This window comes from Anoplopoma fimbria, chromosome 15 (genome assembly GCF_027596085.1).
Source record: "Anoplopoma fimbria isolate UVic2021 breed Golden Eagle Sablefish chromosome 15, Afim_UVic_2022, whole genome shotgun sequence".
Lineage (NCBI taxonomy): Eukaryota > Metazoa > Chordata > Actinopteri > Perciformes > Anoplopomatidae > Anoplopoma > Anoplopoma fimbria.
In genome coordinates, this window is record NC_072463.1 from 19,450,035 (window position 1) to 19,471,212 (window position 21,178).

The window sequence follows — 21,178 nt, forward strand, 5'->3', positions numbered from 1 at the left end:
TTACATCAAACTATCTGAAACTTGTAAAGAGTATTGTTTGTGAGGTGTAGATCAGTTTCCTGCAGAGCCATTTGACACCTATGAAAGGCAGCTTTCTGCCCTAATTAAGTCAGGTGACCAAGCAGTTGGATACAGTCACAGGTTGAGATCCCATCTGCCTCCAGTGAGAAAGCACAGGAGTCGAGATGACGTTCATCGCCAAGACCTTCTACGACCTGAGAGCCACCACGCTGGAGGGAGACTCGGTGGATTTCAACGTGTTTCGGGGACGGGTAGTCCTGATAGAGAATGTGGCCTCTCTCTGAGGCACCACCACCCGGGACTACAGCGAGCTCAACCAGCTTCAGAGCAAGTACCCCCATCGGCTGGTGGTCCTGGGTTTTCCATGTAACCAGTTTGGATATCAGGTCAGTTGAGCAGCATGGTTTGACCTTACAATATCTGTTCTAGATACACTGGAAGTCCAGAAATTCCCATTACACGACTTTATATGCAGATGATGGCTTTTTATTCACGTCAAACCTATTCGTTCACTTGTCGATACAAAACTTCACCCAATTTAGTGCTTTATCTGGATATGAAAATATATATTTTTAAATTGGTCACCTTTATTTCATCAGATGTTAAGTCAATTTCAATCCACTATTTTATGAACTGTACCTCTGTGTGCGATACCCAATGAGAATGATTCCCATTATATTCGTCATTAAAGTAATACAAAAGAACAGCATGACTGCATAGTGTGAAAACTGTAGCTGTTACTTTGATACTGTAATTAGATTTTAAATATCTGCCTGACACTCGTATAGCGAGTGTTCTTGTTTGCTACTATTATCACCAGAATTAGAAGCGAACTTTGACCTTAAAGTCTTTACGATATTGCTGTGGAGTATAAAACAACTGGACAACATAAAAACTAACACTGTTTTGCAGGAGAACTGCGGCAATGGTGAGATCCTGAATTCCCTGCAACATGTGCGTCCAGGCGGCGGCTTTCAACCCAGCTTTACCATCTTTGGGAAGTGTGACGTCAACGGGACAAGCACACACCCGGTCTTTGCCTATCTTAAAGATAAGCTCCCCTATCCTGACGACGACCCCACCTCCCTCATGCAGGACCCCAAGTTTCTGGTTTGGAGTCCCATCAGCAGGACTGACGTCTCTTGGAACTTTGAGAAATTTCTCATCGGGCCGGAGGGAGAGCCCTTTAAAAGATACAGCAAAAAGTTCCCCACCATTGACATTGAGCCTGACATTCAAAGACTGTTAAGATTAACCAAAACCTAAGAATAGCCTCCGCCTCTTAATGACTTCTCATCAATCACAGTCAAAGCAGATATTCCTTCCTCCTTACTTTTAAGCCTTATTAAATGACGGTGATATTCTGAAAAACTGAGGGAATATTATCTGAAGCCTTATAAGTGCTTAATAGTAATAAAGGAATATATTTGATACATGTAAAATGAATGCTACAATATAGAAACTTGAAAAGCAGGGTATTTATTTCCTTTTGCATGTCATTCTGCCCCTTGTCCTTTCAAAGCCTGGCCAGCAGATGGTGCTACTGATTTGATGATACAAGTAGATAACTCCTGTCAGGCTTTTATGAATTAACATTCAGCACACACACCCTCACAAAATGTTTGCTCTGGAATAAAACCCTAAGAACCAATAATCTCTCTCACTGATGGGTGTCTTCTTTTAATCAGACCATGTTACCAGTGAGGCACCTCCTATAAAGATGTGTAACTCTGATGCAATGTTGACAAAAATAGATGTTGTCATGTCTGAAACAGCTCTCTGCAGGCATAGCTAGTAATGAGGATTGAAAAACAGTGGGAAGGGTGTGGAATTGTGATGCATGTTTTCATTGCACATTTAAAAGCTCACAGGCCATTCCTCTGCATTATGCATCCTCCTCTGCTGATTCAGTCTACATTTGATGAGATCTTCTTTCTTCACAAGATCTACATTTCCAAGTAAGATCTGCTGACACCAGTAGCCTACACAGCAGCAGGGATGCTTTACTACCACAGTGACACTGGGAGACTAGTCCTGAATCATGCATTTAAAGGAGCGTCGGCCTTGCCACTGTGTAATGAGCTCTTATCCAGCTTTAATTTTCTATGCCCAGCATGCATTGTTTTTAAGGTCTGCAGATTAGCTGTGGGTTTTCTGCACATCCACTCACATCCACATCATCTGATGATGTCAGAGCCACAGGCTACACAGGCCAGGCAGTGCCTTAATGTCTTTGCCAGGTTGCTGCGGGGACAACAGTGAAAGTCATGTGACACTGTTTTAGATGTTTGTAGATAGCCTGACTCACTGTCTTTGCATATCACATTTAAATATTTGTATTGTCGTAAAACACAAAGACATTTGATTAATACATTCCCCACAAGCCTACTGGTCTGTGGCTTACAGCCCAGTATCGTTGCCTATTAGAAACAGCAAATATTGGAGGAGGAATACCAGGGGCCTCTCCTCCACACTCTGCACTGCTCCCCTGCACACTCAGCTTGCAGAAAAATACCACCAAAGATCGTTTCAGGTTGAGAGATGAATCACTCAATTGGATTGTCGAAATTCAAAGGTACTTAATAAAAGTAAAGAATAAAACTATCACATTTTCAGGACAGCTTTAGAAACTGCTGTCAATTTTCTCTCAGCTTTTTTCAACTTGACTTATATGTTTTTAAACAGGACATTTGCAGCAGTAGGTCAACGGTTGCTACTTTCCGAACAATAGTTAAATGCGTTCTGCTCGATGTGAGTGGATGTGCGGAAAACCCACAGCTAATCTGCAGACCTTAAATACAATGCATGCTGGGCATAGAAAATGAAAGCTGGATAAGAGCTCATTACACAGTGGACACTCCTTTAAATGCATGATTTAGGACTAGTCTCCCAGTGTCTCAGTGTCACTGTGGTAGTAAAGCATTCCTTCTGCTGTGTAGGCCACTGGTTTCAGCAGATCTTACTTGGAAATGTAGATCTTGTGAAGAAAGATGTGTTTAGTTACATTCTGAAATAACTTTACACAGATTTGACCAAACCTAAACATAATAAACATAAAAGAGTGGGGACATACAGGGACAAGGGTGTGACTAAACGTGCAGAGCAAAAACTGGAGTGCTGCCTCGCATTATCTTGCAGGATGTACAACATATGTTTTCAAAGCAGAGTGAGAGCTCTTCGTTTCAACTCCTGTCTCCTCGTCTGCCCGCTACAGGTGAGCACTGTTTCCACGGAAACGTTTGCTTTGCCCACCAAGGTTTCTCGCGAGACTCCAGGGCAGAGAGAGAGAGAGAGAGAGAGAGAGAGAGAGAGAATGAGAGAGAGAGAGAGAGAGAGAGAGAGAGAATGAGAGAGAATGAGTGAGAGAGAGGGAGAGAGAGAGGCTGCTTGAATGATCTCATCCCTCCAGCAGCTGCATAGCGCAGCCAGGCAAACCCGTAACTTTTCTATCAAACTTCCAGCAGCCCGTCGGAGGACGTCACGGGGGCATTTTTGGGTTTCGAACCGGAGCGAGCACGTTACGCGCAGAGGTGAGGGGAGCGCGTGCTGCGCGGCGTCGCGTGTCGGACTTACAGGGACCTCGGTACGAGTTGAAACAAAAAGGAGGAAACACCCCCCTCTCTCCCCTCTCCCCCCCTCTCCCCTGCTTCGTGTTGCGCGACATCCGAACAAGCTCGAGGCGGAGGGGAGAGACGAGGTGAGTCGGGAACGCGGTGCTCCGTCGCGTGTGGGGTGTAGTTTGTGGCACACGGTGCGTAACGTTACGCACAACATCTGTCCGTAACGTTACGCACAACATCTGTCCGTAACGTTACGCACAACATCTGTCCGTAACGTTACGCACAACATCTGTCCGTAACGTTACGCACAACATCTGTCCGCGCACAAAGCGGGTCATTGTGTGGAGGTGCAGCCAGTGCGCAATCACTGCCAGTGGTTTGTATTTGGACTGACGGGGTGGGGTGGGGGGGGGGGACCCTTCCTACCCGTCTGTCGGTGCAGGCTGGATGTCAAGGGCATTGTCCTCCCCAGCACCCCTCTGGTCCAGAGGATGTACAGGTGGCATCGTGCACCACCACCACCACCACACATAGGATGTCTCTTTGTGTAGATGTTAACATAATCTGTGTATATTTCAGCATGGGGGAGGACGGATCTCAGGCAGGTGATTTCCTGATTGTGCCACATCTGCCTCCACCCGACAGCTCTGATTTGTTTATTGCCTCTGATGAGGTTAAGCTGATTTCATGCAGGTTAATCTTAATAACCAAACCATGTTAAATGTGAAATTCTGTATAACTGGGGTGACTAGTATAGTCATTGTCGTCCCCCCCATGCCACTTTGATCACATGTTACCCAATCAGACTTTCCATTTGCTGATTTATTTATGCATAATGTGCAAACCAGCCTTCCTTTGTCAACTATGGGTATAGAAAGTTTTGGAATAGATGTATCATACAGAAATATTTGGCAATGCAGGGCAACAAGGTAAACAGAAGTTTGTTTAATTAGTAACAAGCAGGAAAACGGTGCCAACCTTTCAAAGTTCAAACATAAGCAGTATTGTGTCTAAAAGAGCATATTTAGAAAATGTCAGCTGTATCAAACCAGTTACAGCTATGCAGGTGTGGACATTGAACATCCCCTCTAGCTGGATCATAGTGCCCGTTCCTGTAGCTTGTTGGAGTTGGATAACTTGGCCATGAGTCCGGTGGAAAAAAGGGGAAGCTTTGGAGTCTAGCTTGTGGCAAGGATCAAGGATTTTTAGCATTCTTAATAGGCTTAGCTGACCTGCGGCGCGGTGGGCATGACTGATCACACACCGCACTGCAATTTTTTTACTAGGGAGTCTAATCTCAGCTTTGTCCCATCTAAATCATAGCTATTATTCACACTGGACTGCTTCTTGTTTTCTCTGATGGGATTTCTTATGGAGAAATAATCGTATGCAGTGTCAGGAGCTTTGTATCACTCATGCATGCTCTGTTTTAATCTGCAACAATGGGCCAACAAGTGTGTGTTTTAATGCTGCTGACAAAAATACCATTCAAGGTTTAGATAAAACATAGCTGTTTTTGTGATACCTGCTCTCATCAAAATGCTACATGCAAACTCTAAATGTGATCCGTCCTTGAGAAAAAAGGCAATTGCTTCTCACGTCTACCATCATAAATAGTCCTTCCCCTGGTTTATTACTGAAGGACGGTGTTTCTATTTTCACTATTTTGCATCATACTTCTCACACTACTACAACAATAGTTATTGTGCTTCATTTGTGGTAGAGTTGTTCTAACGTGCACAGAGGGATGCTTCCTGTTGCTAAATTGAGCTTATGTTTCTATTGTGTCTTGTGCATTGGCTCGAAGGGAATAGCTCGAGCAAAGATAAAAGACAAGAGGAGCATTGTGCTGCTTTATAATTTGCCGCTCTGGAATGTGTGGGCTGCAATTATGCTAAGTGGCCATCATGAAATGCTTAAATTAACTGTTTAAATCATTTTTTATAACGAATAATGAGATTATTGTTATGATTGATTATCAAGTTGAAATTAATTTATCTTTATTGTTTAAATGATTGAAATGTATGAAGTAGGTTTTTGACCAGTGATGTGCTGCTCACTCACAGAGCTTTAAGGTTGCATAGTTTTTCAAACTTCTTGAGCTCATCTTTTGGATACATCCAGTATTTTTATTTTATTTTATTGTGCAATATCTTTTATTTATTATCTTAATCTGTTTACTCTGTACTTGAGCTGCTGCAACACCCGCATTTCCCCCATGGGGATCAATACAGGAATATCTATATCTATCTATCTACTGGCTGCTGTCAAGCTTGTGCCTCGGTGACTTTAAGCTGCCTGTTACTGACAGACTAGACGACAAATCAAACAAACCTTCAGAATTGGCCCTGGATGATCTGGTGCACCAGTGGGGCTACAAGGCCAATTACTTAATGCTTGTTTATTCTATGGCAGACACAAAAATGAGTCATGTATTCATCAGTTCTGACACAACCTTCAGTTGATTTTGAAATCCGTCCCTTTTTTTTAGAAAAATAGAGAAGCTCCCACAGTTTTAAGATGAGTGATGTGTCTTGCCGGTATGAGTCACTGATAGTCAGAAGTCAAGTGACTTGATGGTAATATGCCCTCCAGCGTTTTTTCCATGGGAGTGTCTTTTCGCTGGCGACTGAGGGGGTTGATGAGTTTGATTGTAATGAAGTGTGACTACGGGTCTGTGTTTCCTGCCTGCTAAACTGTTGGAATGCTCCGTCTTTGTCTGGATCGGACAGTCCACTGTATACCGGCCAATGGAGGAAAGCAGAGGGCTCGGAAGCTACAATAGTGATGATGTAATCCCCTTTTCAGTGCACTGTCACAGAGAAAATGCATGAAGACAAAGGAAAATTCCCCTCTTCCTCACCCCACTTGCCACAAAGTTTGGGGAGTTTTTACCGGACACTGTAATTATCTGTCCAAGAGAATCTAACGGGTTCATCGGTACTGAGGGAGTTTAGTACTGGGACAGGTGCAAAGTGTTGCGATTGACTGGTCTGGACCTTAGACCTGATTAACAGTTGCGTGTCCATTCGGTTGTCTGTTACTTAAACGCTCATGAACTAAAGCAACCTCTCTATGCCTGGTTTCTGTAATGCTGCCTCCAACTCTCAACTATCAACCCCCAAACCAAAACCCACAGTCATGCAGAGATCAGACGCTGTGTAATTCCCCTTTTCTGCTCCCATCCAACCTCACGCATGCCGAAAATAGTACGACATGGCGTAAAGATCGGAAGATGGGGAAGAAAAACATGAGAAGTTTGACAAACTACCACTTAAGAAAAACTTTACGTGAGAGAAGGGGGAAGAAATAAACTTTCCATTATAAAATCGGGAATTCTGATGATGATGATGATGATGATGTGTTGCTGAAGGCTATCTCCGCTGCCACACAGAGATGACGTGCTCGGTATTGTCTCGACATGTCTGCCAGTTGCTGCACTGTCTCTGTGCTCGGCCTGCACATTCTCCCTGGGACGGATTACAGAACTCTGCTTTGGAGAAGAATCAAAACAAGCAGAGCTGAAGGCCCGTTGCCCCATGCAGAGCCTGTGTGAGCAGCGGTGGAAAAATGATTCTACATTCAAAAACCAGAGAGTTGTTTTTTTTTTTGCTGTTGTCCCTCCTGTGGACAGAAATCTGAGAAGCAGGCAGGAATGCGTGAGGGCTTGGTCATGGCTGAGCTCAAAACAGATCTCAATGCGTAGACAGGTCTGTTCAGCTTGTCATTCCTCTGCATGCTTACAACTGTTTTTGCTACTTTCAGGTGCCACTTTTACCATGTGAGTTGTAGTAAAACAGGAATGCTAGCACAACATTACACTAGTGTGAGGTTTCCCCCTGCAAAACACTACTCTCTGAACAGTGTCTGAGCTGCTTCAAGTTGTCTAAGACAGTCAAAGCAATCTCTCTGTAGTATGTGTTTTGCTTCCTGTACCGAAATAAATCTTTCCTCATATTGCTGCAAAATTTCACATCCTTTTCTTTGGAACCAGGGAGTCCATTTCCACAGAGTGAGTTCCTGCTTTGCTCTTAGCCAGGCTGAGAGGGAAGAATGAGACCACTGTGAACCAAAGGCGTCCTTTGCTGGATTCAGATGACTTTTTAAACAAATCGTAGCTTCAGGTTTACTGAGTGAAGTTAGTCGGAAAATGTCTCTCTATTCCTGCAGTATGTCCATGTAGTTCTGTTTTATTACCCCATCTGTTGAACACAAAAATATTTACTATATTACAATATTGAAAATAATCAGGCTATACAGTTTTATAACAAAACACTATCTGATGAATTAGGCCAAAGTCTCTTTTCCCAAGTCGCTCCAGGTGCAAAGGGCAGATAGGGCCCGGCTAATAACAAACATGGCTGCTTTCCCAGCCTTTCCTCTCTCGCTGCCGGCTTCCTGTGTGTTTCATTGATGTATTCCAGGATACCATGCCTGTATAACACAAGCATGCAAAGTTGAACATTGACACGTGAGTGCTCGGGCTTAGTTCAGCAGTTATCATTACTGTTTCTGCTTGTGGAGGAGGTGAGGTGGTAGTGTTGTTGACTTGTTTGTGTTTACATGGCACTCATACTTGCCTTGAATGTTAATTAGGAGGAAGTCCCCAGTGGATGTTTGCTACTAGAAAGAGAAAACATTCACCTGTACACATCCTGGTTTACCATGTTTAACTGACCCTAAAAAGCCAGGTGTTAAAATACACAACACTTGGTACGCAGACAATCATGATGATAGATGCGAATGGGGGACTCACAGAGAGCTACTGTCAGAACTGGCATGTTTTTCTTCTCTGTGACTTATGGGGATGCAAAGTCCTGATTATTGTCAGCCGGGGGGAATAAAAGGGGGAGGAAGGGGGGGGCATGTTAATTGCATTCTGCCTCACTCTGTATCCACGAACTAAGACTAGAACAGCAGAATTACTGGGACAACTGTCGGATGTTGTCTGATTAATAAAGCAGATGGTAATTTGCTTGCATTTTGCTGTCATGTATTTCCAATACTGTGGGGTTTTGCATTGGTGTTTAATGGGAACAAAAGTATTGAAAACACTGCACCCTCTGCTGCTTAACATGAGATGTGGCTTTCATAGAACTGGCTCACATGCATGTTTAACAACACTTGCCAGTCAGTGCAGTGCAGTGCAGTGCAGTGCAAGCCAGCGACAGCAGCAGCACAGCGCTGTGCAGGTTTGATTTAGCAGGGCACCACCGTTATGCAACACTAGCCGACTTATCACAGTCCAAATGACTCTGTATGGATTGATCAACCTGCGGCCTGAATGTTTATAATTGGACTGGAAGTGCACTGGGCTACGTGCTGGACACGTGCCAAAATCAATTTGGTTCACGCGTATAACTTTGCTACGTTGTTGTTGTGGACTCTGTGTCCGCATCAAGCCTTTCCACATCAATAACTGTACATTTAGAAACTATTTGCCATTTTCTGACGAATAACGTTGATTACTGAGGCACACCTGAGCTTTCCCACTGAGTTCGCAGTTGGGGAATTAGGCTGCCCTCCAAGTTGTCGGGGACAACGCAGTTTGCCAGGCTTGTCCAGAGACATGGCAGAGAATCCCCCTGAGGTTTTCTGCAAGGATAATAATTCCTCACTGTGCTGGTCCTCTTGTCAACTCACACTTAAGCCCCCCCCTGTCCACAGCACTGCAACCCATGTTGTTACCTCGTTAAATTGCTTACCTGGCAAGATCCTATTCTCATGTTTCTGCCTGCATCCTTCTAAATTGCAGAGAAGATCTTGTGCACTAGTCACGCAATTAATGTCTTGTGACAGCACAGCAGCTATTTGGCTCATGTGAGGGGATATTAATCAAGATTTCACCTTGACTCTGGCCTTCCACGACGGCTGCCTCTGTTCTCCTTTTTACTGCGGCCCTGTAAGCTAAGGATACAATCGTTTCCTAGCAGCACACCTATCAGTCTGTGGGGAATCCTTGTGCAGTTGAAATGCATCCCATTATGGCCGCCCCTATTCATCTCTGCTATTAAATTAGATGAATCGCTTCATCTCGATTGCTGCATTGTATTTGTTGGCCAAGCAGCTTTTGATCGATTGATAGATCAGGTTGTCAGAGAAAATGAACTCTGAGGATGTGTAGAGCATCTTATGATGGATTTAATTGCATTCTCTGGGGGGCTTTTAAATAGCCTGTTGCCAATGCTGCTGCTGCTGCTGCAGTGAGGCTCATGTTTCTCATATTTGCTCAGCAGGGTCGTGAACCTTCCCAAAGTGCCTAATCAAACAATCACAACTGCAACTCTTCCATAACATCACCTTGCCACAACCTGTCCAGACAGTACTATCAAAACAAAGAACAAACCAACATGTCATTCCATTTTTAAAATGCTATTTCAGCAACACAAAGGGTTCCTATTGTGAGTCTCATGTTGCCTGTGAGCTATTTCTCTGGTGCTGACAAAGTTTTCATTATTTTCTCCTGCCAGACTGTTATCTGATCTGAGCATCCTGTTAATGTATCTGTGTTTGAGCAACAGATACAAGGTTGTTGTTGAATGGGCACTCAGGCCTTCATTTTCACTCCAAACGCTTGATGATTTCTAAGTTTGCAATAAATTAAAATGTACTTTACTGTATTGTGGTAAAGGTGGGCTAATCAGGATTCTGTCTTCGTATTCCCCTGTGAATTGGCTAGTTTGCTACCTGTGTGATCAGGCAGAGCAGAGGATGTGAGAGGACAAGGGCAGTGGATGACTTCCAAACATCACAGACATCTGTCATATTGACCCCTCTGCTTTGAGAATCCGTCAGGCTGCTGTCAACTGACCTTGCTGCTCACACACAGTTGTACTAAGACTTAAGTGCTCTCATACTGGCTCCGTCCTTATGAATACAATCTTATTCACCTTTTGCAGTTTGAAATACAGTTATACAGATAAAAAATCTAGACTTTCAAGCAAGTAACAGCAATTTGGACCTGGAGGCTCACCGATCAAAGACAAGGGAAGCTAAGAAGAATAAAATACATTACCACAGCAATGTGACCCAGTCAGGCCACCAACATTATCAGCCTGTGAGCCGTAAAACATTTTAGCATTGATTAGTTTGTTTCATTTTGGAACATTGGAGCCACGTTATTGGTATTTAAATAACGATTTGTATGTGTCGTGCACGCTTGTTGTCTCTAAGCATGATCATTTCAGGAATATTATTGACTGCGTCCATTTTATTTCCACTGCTATGGCTCTGCTAGGACTGGCACGGGGCGAATGACCAATACTCACTGATGGGCACACGCATGCACAAAGCAGGGTTCTCTGGCATGCAGCATCCCAGCCTCCAGCCGCCAGCTGTGCACGCCACACGCTGAAAATATCCCATCTCCGGCACCAGCTTTCGCACGATCACAATACCGTGATGTAATTGACATTTTGATTGACCCACTCTGTTTATCCCCTGTTCAAACATTCTACAGCGCCACAACTCTGATGCCACTGGCGGTAATGTGACACTGATCCAGTAGAGCAGTCAAAATGAATCTGAACATGCTAGATACATACGATGTGTGAGAAGCACTGCAGGCTTACCCTGATTTGTTTGGCTTGTGAGTGCCTGTGTTCAGAGAGTGAAGTAATAGCAGGCCTCTGGAAGTGTTTGGAGGCCCCCATGGCTGAACCCACATCATCCCCAGTCTTCTGGCACGTGGAGAGGCTGAATTATAGATGGCAAACTATTCAGCCCTCCTTCTCGCATCATCACTGTTAATTAAACCGCTGCTACTCCCGCATTCCTCCTATTTTAATCCTCAATTGATGGAAACTTCTTCATCCCAACAGAGCACACACACTTGAGAACACACAAAAGTGTGTGCAAACCCCATGCTGAGCTGTGGGTATTTGTTTTGTAAGACATTCACAGCTTTTCAGATATTAAGCAGGGGATATATACCTTTTCTCGGGCAAATAGAGGAAAGGCAGTGGCCCTATAAACACCTCTTTACCTCAAGCCCACACTGCCCTGTTTAACAAGACACGCTGCTGGGAAATGCTCCCATTGCATTTGGGGTTTAGTCCAAGAGGCCTGGTTGCTCACTTCAGCAATGCAGAAATTTGGTCAAACACAAGTTATGGCTGCATTTTTACTACCTTGTGGAAATATTCCAATATAATAGCAATAAACCTAAAGTTGTTAAAAATCAAATGAATGTCCACTGAGGCGGAAGTCACCTTAAAGCCTCTCATAGGAGCTGTAGATAGAAACAGTAAGTGAAGGAGACTTTTCAAGAGCTTGGGGTTAGTTTTGAAATCCGAGGCTCTTTCTCTCAAAAGTCACACGGAAAACATTCCCATATAAATCACAAATCTTTTTCACCCGTAGTAACTGGTGTGCTGTTTGGCAGTGTGCCTGTGTGGGAGCAGCAATTGCAAGTATGTTTTCTGTACAGAGCAGGATTTAGCTGGAATTGTCATATTCCAGATTCATTGTTTTTTGAAGTTCCTGCGTTATCAGTCATATCTGATACCAAAGTATGTATGTCTTTTCAGTGAACCTCAGCAGATATTCCTGATGACACTGATTATTCTGTATCCAGTAACATGGTAGCAAGCTGAATTCAGATTGATATATCACCAAAGATATATATATATAAACAAAAGCTCAAAAATGATCTTGTATAGAATTTATTTGTATTAAATCTACACATTTCTGCCTCTTCACAAAAGTATGTGTACCTGGGCTGCATAATTACATAAAATATTATCTGAGGGGACTGTCCATGTTTTGGATAGTTATTTAAGTCTTTTTTGAAAGGGACAGATATAAGATAGAACAATTGAAGACAGCTGTCCAATGCAAGTATCATAGGTTTAATAGTGGATGCTTATTTGCAACACTTATCCCTTATCCACAGTAGCAAAAGCCCCAAATGACAAGTATTACAATGTGAGTGTGCGTATCAAGCACCTGAGTCTTTTCAGAGTGAAAGTACACAGGGTGAATGTTGAGTTTGACTCATAAGCTTTTGGCACAGTGCACTCTTGGCAAGGTTTTCTAGGATTATGTTCATGGTGCTCCATCAGTCTGTTGCTACTTACACTCACAAAACCCATGTTCATTGCTGCTAATAATGAACAAGACCTGTGTCTGGAACTACTTTTTGCCACACACACAGGCACACAGTTGTGTGTTCTTGATTTTTAGGGACATTAGATTAATATACATTAATTGACTGGAGACTTAACTCAACAATAACCATAACTGCTACCAGCCTAATTCTAACCTTTATCTAAAACTAACCTTACCCTAACCTTAAACCAAGTATTCAGCCTAAGACACTTAGCACTTCCTGCTGGGCACTTTTTGGCACTCAATCAAGCCAGAAACCCAGCTTCAGAGTTACACATGGCCACTTTGTTTATTTGCATGTGTTATATGTTTTATTGTTCTTGCATCTAGAGAGGTTATGAGACAGATTGGGCTGATCATTTTGTTCTGGGCAGCCCTGATTGGACTCTAACAGCGACCATAACTTGCATTTTAAACGTGATTTCCAAGAAAAGGTAATCTTAGTCAGAGACAGGTATTGCAGAAATAGCATCTCTTCGAGCTGACATGAGACAGAACATTTCTGTCTTTGATGTTTGCAGGAACAGAAGCAGTTTGAATTGTCTTATTCACAAATACCTAATGCCCCATGAGTTTACTCTCATGAGCCAAATCAGCTTTTTTTTTTGTTCTTGTAGTTTAAGTAGAATTTGTTGTTTTTATTTTCAGGGTTTTGCTTCATGCATGTATGTGTGAGAGCCTTTGTCTCTGTGTGTACCGGTCCATATGCATCAGGAGCTCCCTGTCTCTCTAATGGAGTCCTAGCAATGGAGCCGGGCAGACAGGGCAGGGAGAGGGAGAGTGCAGCCTAGAGCAGACCTCCACTTTAAACCTCAGCTCCCAACTGCTGCAGCAGCCAGGCAGCCTTCTCATTAGAATTTTTTACATTCCTCTTCAGGCAGCAGCGCACCGCTTCCTCTCCATTGCTCTTTAAAATGCACAGCTTTTAAAAGCTGACAGGCTTAAATCTAAACCTCCTAAATAAAGACAAGTCATCAATAAAATCCCGTCAAATATGAGGCACTAAAGCAACTCTGGCTCGGTCTCTGTAGATTAATGTATTTACGGACCATAGAGTTGTAAAGTTTCTCTTGATGTACTTAATCAACTGAATACAAGCCTGACTTTTTCATCTTTTATGTTTTGTATAAGAAATAGTGATCCTTCTCTACTATGGACAAGCAGACCACCTAAGCTGTTGGCAGTGCAATTAGCTTTGATTTAGAGGTAAATGACCCTCTAGGATTTGGACAAAGGCTGTCTTTGTCCTACTCCTGGCCCACCCAGATAATGACATTGGAGATATTCCCGGGTTTACCATTTCTAACTATAAACATGGACAAGTGTTTCAAGTGTCTATTTATCCTGCTGTCTCGCCCACGTCAAATGTGAAAACCCTGGTGGAGTACTTTCTGGATAAGAAGAGACGAAGGATCGAGGACACCCTGCTGTAGATAATAGAAATGAATATATCCTGGCGCTCCTCCAGACCTGTCTTCTTGTGTAAGGCAGTGAGTGAAATTCACTTTGCCAGTGGTTAGCTATGCCCATTACTCACCGAGCTGTGCTGCAGTGATAGCGAGGGGCCCGGAGATGGGGCAGAGCAGCAGCACATCACGGAACAATGGTGATGATGAATGTGGATACACTGCCACCGGTTTTTTGAAGTGCTCCCAACTACACGCAGAGTTTGCATTGCGTGTGTGGTCGGTTGAACAATTCGTCGGTTCAGTTCTCGTTTAATGTGGCGTTCCACTTCATCCAGAGCTGGTATTTCATAGATCAAGGCTCTCAGAACAACTTGGTTGAAAAGATAGAAGGCTGTATTTGTAAAATGATGGCAGACTTTAAAGTGTTTTATAACCGACTATCACTGTGGCTGTCAGTGTTGCACTCTTTAAGAATTTGCCCAAACATGCCCTGCTTCTCTTCCCCCCCTCACACAGACGTTCATCATTTCCTCCACTGAAATTGGTGGAATTCCAGGACGTCGGCTCGCGGTTGGATGATGCTAGTATCGTTTGTCTGCCAGCGGGGCCTGCATGTTTTCCTCTGAAGGTGTCAGGTTCTCAGGTTTGCTCAATCAGATGGGCAGGTTTGTGCTTGGATCTCAGCCAGATGCACATATAGGAGGAAGGGAGTAAACAGAAAAATAGTCAAAAAAATAACAAGAGCTACGCAGATGGGAGACGGGGGAGTGGTTGAGATGCTTTGTTACTTCCTGTGCGTCTGTTTTGGCTACAGGTGGCCGTGGTTATTCTACACCTTAGTGGATGTGAGGAGACCTCAGTTTATCACGCACTCCTGAAAACTCCTTCTTGACAGGAAATGGTGTTGTGAAGGAGTCAGTGGATTTATTATTACTGCCGGATTTTTCTCCTCTGAAGTTTAAATTCTCTGTCTGACTGGTGCACTACCTTGTGGGAAAGCTTGCTCACTGTGGAAAAATAACCTAAAAATAACAACTTGGCTGAAGTCTGTAGCTTTCATCAGGTTTTTCCCATGTTACTTCCCCAAATCTCAGTCATCTGTCAGTTCATATGTCGCAGCAGCGAATAACACTCATAAAAAAAACACAAAACAGATCATTTTCTGCTTTTTTTTAAAGCTATGCTAGTTGTCTGGACAGGTGAACCCTCACTCTGCCTTCCTCTGCTCATCACAAATGTATCCTTCTAGTTCTTTGATGCTTCGATTGTTTCCAAATTCTGGTTCAGTGTTTGCTTCATCTCTATTCCTCCAATTCCCCTTGCAACTGATTCGTTTGGTTTTCCTGGCAGGCCTCATATACACAGCCACAGTGAGGCTCCCGTGCCAGGCAATTTTCAAAGACTTCACTATGTTGGAATGGGGCCCCAGTCATGCCCGGGACAGAGGGACCTTTGTGCCTGCTGCCCAACATCCCAGTCGGCCCTTGGAGCAGGGGAAGATTAGGGGACAAGGCGAGCCAATGGACTAAATGGTAGGGTGCCTGTTTGAAAGCCAATGGTGTCAGCCAAACAGCCCCTTAGCCCCGTTCAAGCACGCAGTAATTACAAGCTTGTAGGGCAATCCTTTAGCTCCTTTGTCTCTGCTTTGAAAACACTTGCCCAGTCCACTGGGAAACTTCATACCCTCTCTGTTTTGAGACCCAGGACGAAGAGTTTTTCAACTCCAGCATGCTGTCCTTTCTCTTGGGGACACCAGCTAGCCAAGCCAGCTAAGCTTAACAGGGATCCCCCTCCAGGGTGTTCTGTCTTTGAGACTGTCTAGCACCCCATGCTGCGTGTTGATGGTGACTCAGGTCTTTGCTTAAATTGCTCAGATATTTGTGAGTCAGATTTAAAAATCTCAGACCCTATGTTTATGTTGTGATTCATTGTCACAGTAAAGATCTGCTGACTGACTGATGTGTGTAAATGTGTGTCTGTGTGTGTCTGTGTATGTGAAAGGCCCACTTTCTGAGTCACCTGTAACGCATGCCGGCTGGCTTAGTCTTTATAATGGCACGCTACTCAATCAGAGCGCAGCCATTTGTGTCGAGACCCGTCCCTACAACTTGAACAACACATTGTAACACCTCAGAGGTGTGCCGTGACATCACTAGCCCTTCATCTGCATCTGCACCTGCTCGTTGCTCATCTTTTCACGAGCCTGCAGACCAGCTGGGAGGTCGGAGCCCCAATTACAGGAAGTTAACCTAAATTAGTCAACAAGCTCAAGCTGTCTGGATGTGCCCCACAGATCTGTGGAAAAAAAATCGGTTTAATTCAGCAGGTAGTGGATAGGGGATGGCAGGATATGTTGGAAGAAGCGTTATGTTGTTCATTTCAGAGAAATAACCGTGTTAGTAGGCCATGAATGAGTTTATCTTATTTAATTAGTTTTTATAAATCTGCTCCAGACACTCACTGCCCCAAATAATTGGTTCCCATTCATTAGAGGAGTGTATAGTTGGGAACCTTCCTTATGTGAAAGATGTAAGATAAGAGTTGCGATATTTTTCTTTCATCTTATTTGAATTTCTTCTGGCTGAAGATTTTGTGTCATGTAACCATGAAGCTATGACAGCCATGGTTTGAACTTGAAAATGCCCCTTTCCATTTGATGGTCTTTGCTCTGATCAGCTTATTATCTGACTACCAGGCTCTTTGTGAGACACTCTATAATGAATGTCTTGCTTGGGGACCCTGTTCACTACTGCTTTGTGTTTGTGGTTCAAAAAAGGAAAAACATAGAAATGTAGGAGCATATATTTTATTTTGCAGCATTTTTCGCTCGATATTGGACTAACAGAGTGGGTGTAGAATATGCACAGGTTTAGATGTTTGTTGTGAGAAAACACTCCTATGTTTTGAAGGCTGGGGATGCTTTGCCTCGGGCGCTCTGAAAACTGAATCATCTCCACAGCCTTGAGGTTTTACTCTTGCACTTTTTTCCTGACTTGTAAATTGATGTTTATAATATCAAACAAACTGCATCGTCTAGGGAACATTTGAGCCATCTCTCAGATGACTGTGCCATTGTGGTAATGTCCTTGCTCACATGGTATTATGTACTCCTATTATGTAATACACATCTTATATATACTTGTATTTATATAGTACATATTTTATTTATTCACTATTTGAAAGCAAAGGTCTTCTTTCTACCAAGTACTGTATGTGTCTCAGTCAGCATATAGTTGGCCCTGATGCTGGGATGCAGTGTGAAGGTGGCTGTGCTGGAGGTCCGTCACAGTGTAATGTTTGCTGGTGGCTAATGTGATCACAGCCGCAGCGAGGCAGGGCTGCGAGTGGAGCCTTAATCTCTCCCAGTGTCTCACTGCTAAATTGGCCCGATTTGTCAGGCAGAGGATCATCGCCCACTTTCAAAGGGCCCTTTTGCTTTTTGATGTGCAGCTTGGGATATTTGATAAAAAAACAAACTGCAGCTCTGCATCACAATTCACAATGTTGGCTACTAAAAGGGCACGCAAGGAGACGTCAGTCAAGTGATAAGCCAAGAGTCAGTGATTTAGGGATGAGATGTTTTTTTCTCTCCCTTATTTATAATATTGTTTATGACTGAAGATCTATTAAAATACAAACTAGGTCATCTTGACCGTTCTCTTTAGATGCATTAAGTCACTAGGGCAAAGACATCATTTTACCAAGACTTTCAAGAAAAAAGACGACACACATTGTTGTCAACTCATTTTGAATTCGGCTGAGTTTTCCTGTGCTTATTCTGAAATTGGTTTTAAAGGTAGGCCCCCTTATCTGAAATTGAACATGTCAGTGACTTTTCACTGGCTCTTAAAAAGCCGTCAGAGGGGAAAATAACACATCCACATTCAGTTCTTCAGTTTGTAAATTCCTTATGTATCTCTTTCATTTCCTACAGAGATATTTGCATATTTGTAAAGATGTCCTCACACTTTTTCGTAGGAAAGGTTGCATTAAAAGTTGCCCTGATGTATGGAAACAGAACATAGAATATCTTTAAGTATGGCTGGATGCCCTACAATGTTATTAAGTAGTGAAAACATTGAGATATTTGCTTAGCTTAAGCAGGGAGATTCCCATGTCAAGGATAGTAAAACTGAGCTCTGATCACAGCCAATCAGGTATAAAGTCATCTGGTTTTCCAATACTAAGGATCTTATTTCCAAAACTTATTAATTCAAGGCTTGCTACCCAGCTTCTCTTATTTCCAGTCTTATATATTTGAGGGAAAGTGATGTGATTCAGGAAACAGATGTATTTGTGATAATCTTCTCTCCAGACTCTGAATGTATGTACTAACTGATTTTTCTTTTCTTTTCAGGGTAGTTTGTCTGGAGTAAGACGAATGCGGTGGCAGTGACGACACAGTTAAGGACGCAGTATGAAGGCTTGAATGCTGAAGAGGTGGGCTTGGCCTTTCACTTTTTTTCTGCCTCCTTACTTGTCAATCCAGACATGGTCATGTCAACCGGCTCATGAAGTCAGGGAGCAGCATCCCATCCCAGTTGCAGCCATGTCTCTCTGCTAAGTGCCTTTAGCCTTTTGCACTGGTGTCACGACCAGCCTGAAGCATCCACCAATGGAGCGCACCGTTGGGGGTTCAATCCCCGCCACTGATGAGTTTTACACCCGCCACCTCCGTATAGTCAATGGAGTGACTGTGCCCACCCGCACAGACAATGTCCATGCCACTGTGAGCACAGGAGTGCCTAAAATGGGTGTACGGGCTCGTGTGGCCGACTGGCCCCCAAGGAAAGACTTTACAGGGGTTGCGTGGCCCTCAGCTACAGAGCCTGAGAACTCTGGTGTGCCCTCTGCTGGAAAAAGTCACATTAAGTTAGGCTCTATAATGAGCCCTCAGGACTCATCAATGCTGCGTAACATTCACAATACTTTGAGGAATCGAGCCCAGGCCCAGGCCAACAACTATAGCCCTGATACCCGGTACCTAGCCCAAGGAGACTACAGAGGCCCTGCACATAGAAACCCGCGACAGAGACGCATCCGTCAGCGCAGCAACAGTGATATGACCATCAGTGAGATGGAAGGCAGTGGAGACAGTGGAGAGGACTGGGGTCCAGCATCGGGAGCCAAATGGTCCCCACTCCATCGCGAATACGGTAGCACCTCCTCAATAGATCAGCACGGAGCAACTGGAGAGAGCTTCTTTGAAATGCTTAGGGCCTATCAAGAGGACAAAGTTGACCAGCGTAGCCCTGCTCCAGAGAAACTGGAGGACATGCTGATTGTTGGGCAAAAGCAGGCCAGCATTGATCTTCCGGAGGACGTTGTGGACAGCCAGCCTCCTAAAGCCAGGGATAAACCCCCAAAGAGAAGAACTAAATCCGAGACAGGGGGTGAGTCTATATTCCGTAAACTTCGGAGCGTGCGGGGTGAGTCGGACTCCCCTAGAGCAGGGTCTGACATAGAGGATAGTCGGACGGAGGACATGGGACCCGCTTTCAAGCCCTGGTTGTGTCAGAAAGGCTTTGCCCACTATGATGTACAAAGCATGCTGTTTGACCTCAACGAAATTACTCAGCTGCGGCAGATCGCAGGCAAGAGGAAAAACACGACCACGGGGGCGTCTGCTGCTGCTGTAGCTTCGGCCACCTCCACCCTCTCGTCCACACACAGCCTGTCTTACAGCTCCCCGGGTGGTAGCCAGGAAGACCTCAGTTCCAGGGACAGTCCTGGTCTGGACGCGGGGGATGAACAGAGCAACGAAATTCTGCTAAGTTGCCCCTGCTTCCGCAACGAGATAGGTGCTGATGGCAATGGGAGGCGCAGATTGGGAATAGGTGGGCCAGGGTATCACGGGCTTGTGGGTGGTGGAGCAGGTCACAGTGGCTCGGGGACCCTGAGTGGGGAAGGGAACTTGTACGAAACATCTGTGAGCACACACTGCACTAACGCTGGAGTAGCAGTGCTAGAGGGACCAAAGGAAGGCCCCAGCACGCTCAGCGAAAAGGGCAAACAATACATTGTAGAGCATGTGGACCTGGGAGCCTACTACTACAGGAAGTTCTTCTACTTGAGGGGTAAGATTAATTTAAGTGCTTTCATTACGTACTCATTAACATGTGAATGTGTGCTGTTAAAAGCAGTAAAGTTTGATATTACCTAACAGATGTTTTCTTTTTGTGATTTTTGCCTGTCTCTCTGCCACTTCCTCCTCCTCAGATCACTGGAACTACTTTGGGATGGACGAGGCACTGGGACCAGTGGCAGTGAGCTTGCGCAGGGAGAAGCTGGAAGAGGACAAGGAGCAGGGCCAGCAGTATAACTACCGTCTCATCTTCAGAACCAGCGAGGTCAGCCTATACCCCAACCTCAACCTCAGCACCACATCACATCAATCCTTCCTGCTGTGGGGTGAAACTTTTGGTTGACTGTGAAAATAGACATTCATTTAGTTTGCTCGGATTTTATATCCAGTTTATAGTACACCTTCTAAACTTAGTAGAGATTCAAATTTGCCCTTGACTGACTGGAATCACAGTTGACCGGCTGATCAGTCTCACATTCTGTGCCATTCAAATTTGCTAAGACTATTATTACAGCCACACACGCATAATGTTGAGACTTTCCGGACCCTCTGAGCGATTAAGGCTATTTATAAAAAGCTACTGGCGACAAATAAGGCAACTTATTCAGACAATCAGGGAAAAAGTAAAAAAATGTAGATATAGGTTATTATTTTGTAATTCATTCCTGTGCATGCTGCTCAGAGTAATCATAGTGACCGACTTTTCTACTAACAACAGTGCAGGGTCTCCTCTCCTCTTACGCTGTGCACAGTCAGTAGGTGTTTTGTATTAATATATATATATATTAATACAAAACACCTACCGACCTATATATATATATATATATATATATGTAAAGAGTATTTACATATCATGCGTATAATTTATAAACATACAACTTAATTTTCCAATGAAGAAAATTTTTTAAAATGCTAGGGAATGCTGTCAATTATAGTCATTAGAAAGAAGGAAGATTGGAGTCAGCCAAGGAAGTTGCAATCGATGCATGCCTAAT

General features: G+C 43.9%; 2 protein-coding genes across 3 annotated transcripts in view; both read left to right on the forward strand.

The window, feature by feature from the left end:
• Positions 1–185: 185 nt before the first annotated feature.
• gpx2 (glutathione peroxidase 2) lies at positions 186–1,287 on the forward strand. Its single transcript, XM_054613677.1, has 2 exons — positions 186–407; positions 934–1,287. Exons 1-2 carry the CDS (start codon positions 186–188, stop codon positions 1,285–1,287), a joined length of 576 nt encoding a protein of 191 aa, XP_054469652.1.
• Positions 1,288–3,376: 2,089 nt separating this feature from the next.
• LOC129103447 (signal-induced proliferation-associated 1-like protein 1) overlaps positions 3,377–21,178 on the forward strand; it is a 33,683-nt gene continuing 15,881 nt past the window's right edge. The window contains exons 1-3 of one of the 2 annotated variants that reach the window (XM_054613924.1): positions 3,377–3,551; positions 18,456–20,175; positions 20,318–20,448. In XM_054613924.1, the coding sequence (XP_054469899.1) occupies positions 18,714–20,175; positions 20,318–20,448 (1,593 nt within the window). In that variant the 5' untranslated portion in view covers positions 3,377–3,551; positions 18,456–18,713. Of the gene's footprint in view, positions 3,552–3,661; positions 3,719–18,455; positions 20,176–20,317; positions 20,449–21,178 lie in introns of those variants that run through there. The other variant, XM_054613923.1, reaches the window with a different exon arrangement.